The following is a 12,705-nucleotide window of genomic DNA, read 5'->3' as shown; positions in this document are numbered from 1 at the left end:
AGGAGGATTGCCATGGGTTCAAGGCCAACTTGGTCTACATAGTGTGTACTATCCAGCTGAAGCAAGACCCCTTCTCTTAAAGTCATATAGATATTATATTTATGCAAATCCTCCCTTTCTATATATAGCACACACACGCATACACACACAGAGTTAGGTCATATTGAGGGACCGAACAGTGGTGGTGGTGCACGCCTTTAATCCTAGCACTCAGTTGGCAGAGGTAGACAGATCTCTGTGAGTTCAAGGCCATACTGGTCTACAGAGTGAGTTCCACGACAGCCAGGACTGTTTCACAGAGAAACCCTGCCTCAAAAAACAAACCAAAACAAAAATCATTTTGAGGACCTAAAGATCATTCCAGCGCCAAGCTTATTTACTTATTTACTACCACCACTACTATTACTACTACTATTATTATTATTATTATTAATGTGTGTGTGTGCATGCATGTGTGCAGGTGTTTGGATGCCACAGAGCACATGAGGAGGACAACCTTTGGAAACTGGGTTTCTCTTCCCTCTGCGGGTTCTGGGAACGGAACCCAGGTGGTCAAGTTTGCATCGCAAGTGCCTTTACCTGCAGGGCCATCTCATCAGCCTAGAGATAGTTCCCTTTCAAATGCTTATTACAGTGTGCAATGCCGATCTGAGTGAAGGCCACTGGGGAAAGGGGTTCTCCCCTGTGTTCTTGTATTGAGATATCCATCTTGGCTGTTTTCCTCTCTGACCCCAGTGGTGCTCCTGATTATGTTTGCAAGTATGGCGACCCTGGTCAGGTGACGGCAGTTCCTCCAGAGCACTGTGCAACACTAGCCAGACTTTACTACCAGATTCTAAACAATCACTTGCTCACTCCTTGGATTTCACGGGTCCGATGCTGACTTCTAAGACCTGTGGTAAACCGAGGAAGAAGAAAGGTAGAAGGGGAGGGCTTTAGGAAATGGTTTTTAAAAATCTTTTAAAACAATGGATGAAAGGAAACCAAAGAAAGCCTGTTGTATTCCCTTTGTTATCCCTCTCAAGTGCCTTAATTATTACCAGCCCCCACCAAGAAGCGATTACCTCTTCATCTTGTTTTCCAAAGTTATCATGCCTATTAAACTACAGCCCACAAAAACTGGCTCGGCTCCTGTCATGTAGACTAAGCCTGCTTATATGTCTAACTCAGAGAGCCCAGCCTCATCTGGCGAGTCCCTCCAAAGCCCTCTCCAGATTCCCAAGAGAACCAACCAAAGGCAGGAAGTCAGAGTCAGCAACCTCTTTGGCCTCCTAGTCCTCTGCTGGGTTCATCTGGGCCCAAGTTGGGGCATGTCTAACTAACGTGGTCTCGGGGACAGGTGAAGTAGAGTCTAAGGCAATGGGGGAGTGTGAGGGAACGGCAATAATAAAGAGGTCAGACAAGAAATTTTGTTACTGTTTAAATGGACCAATAGTAACTGCTTCCCAGAACCACCCCCAGGTTGTAACTACCTATCTTAGGTATCGTTCTGATCCATCAGAACTTTACTCCAGTACTAGGATTCTAATGTCAGCACAGCTTCTGGATGGGGGCCCCTGGGTAGAGCATGGAGTCTGAACCTCATCCTGACCTTGATCCCCATAAAGATTCTTTTTAGCTATTTGTGTGTTTGTGTGTGTGTGTGTGTCTATGTGTATGCGTGTGCACACACACACACACACACACACACACACACACACACACATATATGTATATATATATATATATATATATATATATATATATATATACATACATGTAGAGGCCAGAGGTCATCCTTGGGTGCCGTTCCTCTTTAGTAGTACTCCACTTTGGTTTTTGAGGCAGAATCTCCCACTAGAGTCTGGGGTTTGCTGATAGGCTAGGCTTGATGTCTGTCAAGTCTCAGGATCTGCCTGTGTCCACTTCCCCAGCTCTGGGATTACAAGAGCATGCCACTATGCCCAGCTTCCTGTGTTGGTGCTGAGGATCAAACTCAAGTCCTCCACTTGTGCTACAAGTCCTGGATTCGCTAAGTTACCTCCCCACCACTTCTTCCTTTTGGTCTAGTGTCTCACGGTGTATATATACCTGGCTGGCCTGGTACTAACTGGGCAATGTAGGCTGGCCTTGAACTTTTGGCAGTTCTCCTGCCTTAGCTTTCTGAAGGTTGGGATTACAGTGTGTACCACCATGTTCAGCTCCCTTGAATTTTAATTGTCCCTCATATATTCTCAGCCTGGACCTCAGTGAGAAGCTGCCATGGGAATGTGTTCCGATACATTGCAATAACCTGCCTTCCTTGCTGTTTCCAATAGCAGAGGATTTAGGGGTGTGAGCTGCAAAGGGGGATAACTGAAAGTGTGTGTGTGTGAGTGTGCATATACTAGTGCTCTCCTAAGTAGAAGGGTTGGCTAGTCAGTAATAGTAAGGCTCCTGGAGAAACCCTGCACTCTAAGGCCACAGAGGAGACGGAAGTGATGTGTCCACGTTGCCGTGTTTGTTTTCTTCATCTTCAAGGAGCCATGATGTGCGTTGGTTTCTGGGGCCTTAGAAAGCGCAAAGCGAGGCCAGTTTTTGGTACTGTCTGTATAATTCAGTTCTTCCACACCCCTTAATGAAGTGTGCAGCTCTTGTTCTCATTAGGCCTTTGCACTGTCGATAAGAGAGTCAATCAACCTGGCTGAGGGGGTTGGGGTGGAGAGGCTGAGATGCAGCGCAGCCCATCCACGGGCGGACATCAGCTCTGCCGCGTGTAGTGACCCGGTGTTCAGGGATCAATACCAGGCTGAGGATGAAGCCTCAGAGCCTGCCCTCTGTCGTCTCCTCCCCAGACCCACTGAGGCCAGTGTGGGCAGTGCCAGCCAGTTCCGGCTTTGCCTGCAGTTGTTTGAGACCCCGTGGCATTTTAGGTGCCAGATGCTTTTGTGTTTTGTTTTTGTTTGTTTGTTCTTCTGCTTGCTTTTCTGACGGGACCCTTTGGGCATCCCACGGCTGCATATTTAGTGAGTGCCCACCTGGTGAGAGGACGTGCCGACGACGGCATCTCCAAGTAGCCCAGAGGCCAACATGGGTTCCATTCTCTGCGTCTTCTGTCTGCTGACAGTGTGGGAGGAGCCCCAGCGGACAGGGCACGCGCATTCTGCAGGCTGTGTGGCTGGACTCCGTTTCTGACTGTTCTGCCTCTCACTAGATACCCTTATCTTATCTAATTACAAGGAATTTCAGATTAATTTCTTGGCCTCTGCTCCCTGGGACCTCTTATCTGTGAGGGCCTTACGTTTTAACCTTGTCATTCTTTTGGTGTTTGCCTTTGAGGGGCGATGGCTAGAAGTGGTGGGGGGGGGGGTAATGTTGGAATTGGGGTGGGGGAGGGGAAGAAGAGGAAGGCAGAGATCTGGACCGCTGCCTGTGCGTGGAGACAGCTGGCTGCTCTCTTCCATGACAGCCACATGGTACCCAGCCACACAGAACAGGACCCGGGCAGGGACTCGCCTGCTGCCAACCTCTCCAGATCTCTCTGATATTTCTGACAGAGCAGTAAAGGACTCTTGACTATCATGGTTTCCTTTTCCTTTTTTTTTTTTTTTTTCTTGCTCTGCCTCTCTCCGCCTCCTGGAAGACTCCTCTATGTCGTTTCCATGGCTACCCCCAATCAGATTTGGCTTCCTGCGAAATTGGATTTCAAAGAAGGACAAGGCTTCAAAGGAATTTGTCCATTTAACAGAATGTCATTAGGAGTGAGGCTGGCTGCTGAACCGGGGTCCTCAGATGATTAAGGAGGGGCAGCACTCATGTGCGGAGGCGGGCTTCTGTCTGCCACGAGGAGCCTTGATGCGACATGACAACAGCGTATTGGAAGCTGCCAGTCACCAGCACACGTACCTGACTTACACCCCCTCTGCTCTGTCTCCTTAAAACCCAGAGATCCATGGGTGCGTGCGTGTGTGTGTGCGTGTGCGTGTGTGTGTGTGTGTGTGTGTGCGTGTGTGTGTGGAAATGCATAAGGAGCACCTACCCTGTGAATTTTTGCTTCTCCCTAGGTGGGTGCACGCCTTGACAGGAGGTTAGGCCTGGGGTTCTGCCCGTGCTGCCCAGTGTCCTTAAATAAGAGGGGGGCACTCTGGGCCCCCTTTGGATCCTAGAAATCCTCCGCCTTTTACTAAAGAGAAAGGGAGGGGCCGTCCTCATTTTCCATTGTTGAAAGAGAAATTGAGGAAGAGTCTGTGTGGCACAGAGGGAAGGCTGCACCCTCCCCTCTGGAAGAACAGTTTTACATTTACAAGGAGTATGAGAACAGCTCAGAGGATGCACACATAGCCTCCACTTCTAAACACGCATGTACCCCCAAATAGTTCCAGAGCAGTTTCGGGTTTATCAGGGATACAGCAAGGTAGGGGAAAATGCCCCAGAGGCGGCTGTTACCCGATCTGAAGCCTGGAAGAGGCAGCCAATCCTGCCACTATAGTTTCACCAAGTAAAGAGCAGCACCAAGGAGCCAGGTTCCCTGGCGACCAGACCAGTCTGTATCCCTTCAGTTCAACTTCTTGCAACTTTAAGATGGGTCATGAGGTCCTGAAACCAAGGTTTTTGCTTCTTTTCAGGGCATCAGGATATGATTAAAAACAAACGAGCAAAACCACCCAATGCCTTAAAAGTGAAGCCCCTAACCTTGAGGCGGCATTTGGCCTTGGGCCCAGTTTCTTCTTTCTGCTCTGGCTTCTTTTGCATTGAAATGAGCATCACCCTCACCCCCAAGGCTGAAACACAAGCCATTTTACCTTTCTCTCTTATGTCCTCTGTCACTACTCCAGCCCTCCTCCTCCTCCCTCCCTCCTCCTCCTTCATTGCCTCCCCCCCCTCCCTCTCTCCATGGTAGAAGTGAAGGAAGATGTAGAGGCCACAGATAGATCATTTTCACCTGCAAAGTCCTCTCATCCTTTCCGAGTCTGGTCTGGTGTTTGGAGACCGTGTCAAAGGGCACATGCCCCTCTAAGTACCCCACTAGCACTTCCATCTGTTCTTTGCATTCACGTTGTCTCTTATACCATCCGCTCTATCTTCTTCAAGGCCCGTTGTACTTAACAAAACAAAACCAACCAATCAACTAATCTTGGAGTAATTGTGAACTCACAGACAGTTGTAAGAAATACCACAGAGGGTCTCGAGTACTTTTGCCCAAGTTCACGCTCGCAGGAACATCTTCAGTACCTACCTGCAATCCAGACTTGGGCACTGACTGTGCTTTGAGAGGGAGAGGACACAGCCCTGCGATCTTACCAGTCGCTTTTTCTTCTCCTCTGAGAGAGAGCTGTTTCCCATCTCTCTTCTCACAGACCCTCACTTGAGGAAGGGCACTTTGTCTCTCTGTGTGTTGCCTTCTGATGTTCTGATTCTGACAGATGTTGGGGAGTTGCATCATCACCGGGATTTTTGATCAGCCAACACGGCTTCCCCCTGGACAGCGAGCTGGATCAGAAATTGAGGCACTATATATACCCTTGACAGGGACCAAGTTCTTTCTTGAACTCTGCCTCTGCACCCCAGTTCAGGAGCCACTAAGGACTTTTAAACCTGCCGCCCCAAAGCCAGTGCTTAGATGTTTCCTCCAAGACGGCTGTTTCTTTGGAATCTAGGCAATCCTTTGGTGCGGGGCGCAAAGGGCCACGCCTTTGACCTTGCGTGCTACCCCAGTCAGGGAGCGAGCCCTTGCGTGCACCTGCTCCCAGGGTCCCCGCGCCCGCAGCCCGCTGCGCGCGCCGCTTCCTGAGCGCGCGGCGGCGGACCCGCCCTGCTGCTGGGCCCCAGGCGACAGCCGAGGTACAGGTGCCCCGGGTGCAACTCGCCTCCCCTCTGCTTGCCGCCTTCGGAGCAGGCCTCCCGTCCCTTGTCCCGCCTTCTGCTGCGGCCGCCTTCCCGACGCGCCAAATGCAGGCTGTCGCCCTCCCTGAGGAGATCCGTTGGCTCCTGGAAGGTAACTCCTGGCACAGTGCCAGACGTCTGTCCTAACCCCTCAGGGATGTCCCTTCAGCGCTGGGCTGACGGCGAGAAAGGAGACACTAGGGCACTAGCCCTTCAGCCCTATCACTCACTAATATAAGCCCCAGGCTTCCAGAGTCCTCAATCCCACCCTTGTCCCCAAAGCCAGTCTCCCATCCTCCTACCTCAGGGTCCCTACCACTCCTCTGAGGCACACACTTCCTGCTCCTTTTAGGCATCTACATCACTGGGCATCACTTCTAGGTTTCTAAGGTCTTGCGGGCCAGGTTCATGGCGTCCCCTGACACCTTGCCTGGTCTTGAACCTGTCTCCCAGGGAATCCCTAAGGCCTGCGGCATAGCCATTAGCCTTCATCCTCGCCAATCCTGACTCCTCATCTCACAGAAGATCCAGGCCCATCTGGGTAGAGATCTCCTTAGACATACAGTGGGGCTCTGTGGAATTTTACGGGTCTTTGAGCCAAGCCTGGTGGTTAGGAGACTTCTTACCCAAGGCCTCCTTTACCAGCCTTGTGAACTTCAAGGGGTGTCCCCTGACCCAAGGAAAGCTTCCTTCCCTTTCTAGAAGTGTCCCATTGTGATGACTTCACCTTCAAACTACGGTGTCCTTCAGAGTTAAGGTCACACTGACACTCAACACATACTCCTGGCACTCCGAAGAGCCTTCCCTGATAGGCAAGATGGTGTGCTTGGCTCATAGTTTTCCTGTGACTGACCTTCCTGGGAGGACAGAGGCCTGGAATCTGCAGTTGCATAAGGGTCTCAAGAGGGAACTGCTCAGAATTAAGCCTTTTGGCATCCAGGCGACATATTTGACACATAGTTAACAGATGGCCTGCTTTGGGCAGGTCATGATTTTGGCAAGCTGCATTCTTTTCAGTTTCTCTCGATTTAATTGGTTTTATATCTCCATTACCTTGTTATCTTGGTATAAATGCCCCCTAATCAAGAATTTGGCGAATGCTTTTGGTGTCTGTTTGTAGCACAGTTTCTGTTCTGGATTGCTTCTCTGTAAGAGCTGTCATTTGGGCATTTCTTTTGAGGTGATGCTTCAAAAAAAATCTATTTAAAAAAAGCTTTTTATTTGTTTCGTGAGTGTGTGTTTGTGGGTGTGCACGTGCCACACTGCATTTGTGGAGTTCCGATGGCAGCTGTTTAAATCCTTCCACCCTCTGGGTGCTGGAGATCAAACTCAGGCCTTTGGGCTTGGTTGCAAGCCCCTCTACCCACTGAGCCTATGGGAAGGGAGGTTGAACATAGGACCTCTTCAAATGCTCGACAAATGGTCTACTACTTTCTCCCAACCATCTCAGATCTGCTTAGCTTGTGAACCACGTGAAATCTAAACTGTGGGAATCAAAAGTGATTGGAGGATGGAAGAAATCACCCGGGCACCTAAAGAGAGGCCGTTGGTTTACAGGATTAGACACGTAAAGGAATGCCGCCATTGTCTTTGGTTCCTAGAGACAGAACTGTGGCCGTGAGTTTAGCTCTACCCTTGGATTTAAAGACAGAGCGTTTCTTTTTATCAGCGTCCGTCATTTTATGAGACGAAATCCATTTTACAAGCTTGTTCAGCGATGCTTCAGTGTCGAGCTCAGCCTTGGTAGAAAATCCCCTCTGGTTTTCAGAGGCTTGCGACGCTCGCAGTCCACTCCTTTGACGTGTTTGACGTGCGGTTCTTTATTGTTCAGAACTGACACTTTGGTAAACAACTCATTTTTGCACCTGCCACCTTCCTTTAGCTCAGATTATTTTCTTGTTAGCTGACCGTTTTTAATTGAAGTCTTCAGATCTCCTTCTAAAGCAGAACCTTTGTTTGCTGACAAGCAGAGCAGCCTATGAATGGAGATTAATTGCACGTCACATACTTCTGTATCAAACTCGCTGTCTTAACAACCCCTGATAGTGCTGGGCTCTTCAGAATGTATGGAGGAGTCTGGGGTTACATTCTGAGGAGCTTCGCTGGTTAACTCTTTCTTTGAAGCCATTTTTACCTTTTTTTTTTAAGCTTGTAATTATCGTCTTGAATCTGAAGTGGGGGAAAATGTGAAGCGGGATCCAACCAAGGAAAAATGATCAAAGAGTATGTTTTTGAAAGGTTTGCATGAGAATAGCGACATATTGGTTAGAGGTTTGTTTGTTTGTTTGTTTGTTTGTTTGTTTTTAATGGAATGCAGTCTCTGGTGCAAAACAGCAAAATGATCTGTTCTGTTACAAACAATTTGTGGCTATTAAAAATCCAAGATGGCCATCAATTGCTGTCTGTGGCTGGTTACACATCTCCTCCCACCTCCCACTTTTTAAGGTTAACTGTTAACAATTAGAAAATACGTAGGTCCTGATCTCTGTGTAGTCGCTCAGTGGGAGGGAGTCACAGGATATGAGAGCGGAGAGCAGAGACCGCCCCCGCCACGCAGCACGGGAGGTGGAGTTTCCACAGTGAATTACTGCTTTCATAAACCAAGCCACAAGCATTTGCACAGTGATTTAAGGCCGGCCATCACGGCCATAGCTTAAACATTTATTTATTTATAACAACAGGAGCATAAAGTGACAGGGACATTTTTGATATAATGTGTGTGCTTTAAAAAATAAAATATGCAAAGCACTGTGAAAGGTTTATACCAAAAATTTTGCATAATGAGGGTTTAAAATTAATTTTAAATATAAAAGTTTAAGCATTTGAAGATGTCTCATTTGACATGGAAATCCTACTTCTAGAAATCTGCTATAGAAATTAAAGACACAAAATATGTATACACAGGATGCCAGTGAGGTGGGAGAGCAGGTGACAGTTGAGTGACTCATGGGACATCCGTCTTAGTTTGTGTCCATTCCAAAGAATGCAGGAGATCTGTGTGTCTGTCATCTGTCTGTCTTAATTTGCAATGTGTCCATTTCATGTTTTTAAGACTAAAAAGGTGAAATATACACTAGTACATATCAGCCCATTTTCACTTGGAAACAAAAAGCCAAAAAAAGTTCTGTATGTTATGTGTGTTTGGATAAGCTTCAAAAAAAGTGCAGATGAGGGTGTTCCAGGCTCTTAACAGTTTCCTTTTAGGGACAGTGAGTGTTGTGGGAATTAGTGATTTGTATTTCAGATGTCTTCATATTGGTTGGATTGTGGCAAAGGTCATACATTACTTTTGTAATCAGGAAAGAATAGTCAGTAAGGTTATGGGAAAAAAAAGAAAGAAGGACAAACAGAAGCCCCTAGAGGTGAGGGGTTTAAAGGGCCGTTAACTAGAGGTGTGATTGTTTTTTTCCTGTTTAGCCAATGGAGGATGTGTGCAGTTTCTGGCAAAAGACAAAGTGCGGAGAAGCTTCTAGTAACCCAGAAGCATCCTGTTCCAATCTGCCCTATTGAGCCACAGGGACAGAAACTGGTCCCGTATCAGTGAATAAAACATGCACAGATAAGGAAACCGGGCATCTTCCGCCTTACTGAAGGAAAAGGAAATATTCAGGTCTGTTTTCAAGTCGTCAGGCTTCAATGTAGAAGTTATCTTTCTGCTTTTGTATTGTGATAACCGTGCTGAAAACAAAAACAGTGGAAGGCTGGCAGTTTGCTAATCTTTGCTGTACAGATGCAAACATATTATCCTCCTCCTGGTCTTCCTAGCGCTGCGCCCCTCCCGCCCCACCAGGTGTGTGTGTGTGTGTGTGTGTGTCTGTGTGTCTGTCTGTCTCTGTCTCTCATTCTAAGTGTGAAGGAGGTGCAACAGATGCTCCCTTGGTTCCTAACACCACCTGCTGACCTCACCCTGATCGCTGACCTCACCACCCGCCTAGCAAGTGTCTCTGCGGGGCTTGGAACATGGACTGAAGGTCACTGCGTGTGGCAGCAGTGAGTTCTCCCTAGCACCGACCCTCACGTCCCATCACCTTCCAGATAGTTCTCCAGATCTGCAGTGGTAGACATTGACGAACCTGTAAAAACCCTGCCAGAGAAGCAGAGCTCTGGCTCTGAGAAACTTGAAGCAGCGAGTTGCTCCAGTTGGCAAAGGTTCTTTTAAACCATCTAACTTACAAACACTCTTGATCAGTTCTCTTAAAAGATGAATTACGAACTTTCCCCATTTCCAATGAATTTCTTTGAAATACTTTTAAACCCAGCATTATGATAGTGAACGTCTATATGCAAAACTGTTATTGGTTGTTCCTGGATTGTCTGGTGACAGCCCATGTTTGATGTATTAATTTATATGGGGCTGGGGACTGAACCCACAGCCTCATGCGTGCTAGCCCAGGATCTGTCTCTGAGCCATACTCCGCTCTGCTTTGTGCTCTTTGCTCCTGCCATTTATCACTCACTTAGTGGCACTGAGGCCTGTCACTATTCAGTTGGCTGGATCTGTGCCTTCAGTGTTTCTGGAACATTAGATAATCGAATATTTTGGAGTGATGTGTAAAAGTGGGTATAAAGGGTATCTTTGGTCTGGAGATGTAGTTCACTTGGTATAGGACTTAGCTGCTACTGCTATTTCAAAGGCCTTGCTTCTATTTCCAGGTGTGTGTGTGTGTGTGTGTGTGTGAGAGAGAGAGAGAGAGAGAGAGAGAGAGAGAGAGAGAGAGAGAGAGAGAGAGAGAGAGATTACATGCTGGAGTGAGAAGTTTCTTCCTGTGGCTTCCAGTGACTGAGGTTAGATCATAAGCCTTGACGGCAAACACCTTTTGCTTTCTGGGTCATCTTGACAGCCCAAAGTGGCTCTCTTAGTAAACAAGTACCTAGGCTCTCAGGCATGGACTCTGTGGTATGTTTGGTTGCTTTCCTTTCTTCTTTTCTTGTTAACTTTTGATACGGGTGTTCTCGCAGACAGGTGAGTTATGGCACACCCAAATCCTAAGGGCTAAGATATGAGCACAGTTCTGTTTAATGTTATTTTCACTATTGAAACTTCAGAAAATGTGAAGTATACAATCCCCTGTGGCCAATAATTCTTAAATTTCCATGCATCTCATGCATTTTTTCCTCTGGAGAGATAATTGTTTCCATAGCAAAATACCTAAGTGAACATTAGGAAATAGTCTATTTTATTTTATTGAGATAGTGAGTGTCTCATTGTATATCCCTGGATGGCCTTGAACTCACTAGGTAGATCAGTCTGGCTTCCAACTCACAGAGATCCACCTGCCTTTGTCTCTGCCTCCCAACTGCTGAGATTAAATGTGTGTCCAATAACACTTGGCTCAATAATTTAATTATTGATTTAAATATAATTCTAGGAATAAGATGCTAGCTCAGCCTCAGTCTCATTTCCTCTTAAGTTTTCAGTGATAGCTAACTTTTCTCCCCCTAGTTTAAGTGAACATGCTTAGTTTATGCTGTAGATTTGTTGCTTGAAACAGGAGCGGGGCCTGTGAGGTGAGAGAGGGTAGGGAAAGTTTGCATGGATTGTGGAGAGGAAAGAAAGCCAAGGGGCAGAAGGACTTCCCAGGAGCCCATCCCAGGCCATCTGGCTGATGGTGCCGGACACAAGTTAGTGACTGAAGTGTGTCATGAGTGAGCACCCATGTAGCCTTCTCAACTCGTCATGCCCGGCAAATCACACAAACGAAACTACAGCAATCCCACTAGGACACAGATGCAAAGGCTCACATCTGCAAGCTCAGCACTCCTACCACACGAGACGGCCGGCAGAGATAGGAAAGTCACCTGGAATCTCAGGGGCAGCTAGCATCTAACACACAGCACAGCAGAAACAACAGAAAACCTTCCTAAACAGGGTAAAATGTTCAGGTAGGTGTTGCTTTTTGAGGGGCCCACCACCCAGCTCCCAAATAAATCACTCACCGAGGCTTACTCTTGGTTATGAATGCCTGGCCTTAGCTTGATTATTTCTTGCCAGCTTTTCTAAACTTAGATTATCCTGACTACCTTTTGTCTCTGGGCTTTCCCCTTTTCTTACTTCTGTATATCTGTATATATACTTTAATTCTTACTCCGTGGCTGACTGGGTGGCCGGGTGGCTGGGTGGCCAGCCCCTGACGTCCTCCTCCCCTTGTTCTCTCATTGCCCCACCTTCCTCATTTCTCCTTCTGTTTATCCTCTCTGCCTGCCAGCCCCGCCTATCCTTGCTTCTGCCTCACTGTAGTGATTAGCTGTGGGCTGGCTTCCCGCTGCCCGGCTCCTGGCTGCCCAGCTAGCTTTACCCAAAATGACAACACACAGATTGTATTCTTTTAAACACTGCCTGGCCCATTATTTTCAGCCTCTTATTCCCATCTTGATTAACCCATATCTAATAATTTGTGTAGCACCACGAAGTGGTGCCTTACCAAGAAGTTTCTAGCGTATGTCCATCTTGGGCTGGAGCTTCATCGTGTCTGGCTTCTCTCTGAGGAGAGGCATGGCAGTCTGTCTCATTTAGGAGAGGTGTGGCATCTGACTGACCCTTCTACCTCACTTCCTCTTCCTGTTCTGTCTACTCCACCCACCTAAGGGGCGGTCTATCAAATGGGCCAAGCAGTTTCTTTATTAACCAATGAAATCAACTCAAAGAGAAGACTCTCCCACATCATTTCCCCTTTTTCTGTTTAAACAATAAAAAGAAGGCTTTAACTGTAACATAGTAAAATTACATATAACAAAACAGTTATCAAGTAAGAATTACAGGTACAATATTTATATCTACTTTATCTTTTATCATAACAAAGGAAAACAACTATAACTATCTATCTATTCTTCAACTCCATCAGAGACTCCAGAAGGACACAATAT

General features: G+C 47.2%; 1 protein-coding gene across 1 annotated transcript in view; it reads left to right on the top strand.

Moving 5' to 3' along the window:
• Window positions 1-5,826: 5,826 nt before the first annotated feature.
• The window catches only part of Skap1 (src kinase associated phosphoprotein 1), a 289,170-nt gene continuing 282,291 nt past the window's right edge, over window positions 5,827-12,705 (top strand). Inside the window, exon 1 of the mRNA XM_038327961.1 lies at window positions 5,827-5,953. Coding sequence (XP_038183889.1) covers window positions 5,908-5,953 — 46 coding nt within the window. The 5' untranslated portion in view covers window positions 5,827-5,907. The remainder of the gene's footprint in view (window positions 5,954-12,705) is intronic.

The sequence above is a fragment of the Arvicola amphibius genome, chromosome 4 (genome assembly GCF_903992535.2).
Source record: "Arvicola amphibius chromosome 4, mArvAmp1.2, whole genome shotgun sequence".
Taxonomy (NCBI): domain Eukaryota; kingdom Metazoa; phylum Chordata; class Mammalia; order Rodentia; family Cricetidae; genus Arvicola; species Arvicola amphibius.
This window is presented reverse-complemented; position numbering and strand designations above follow the sequence as displayed.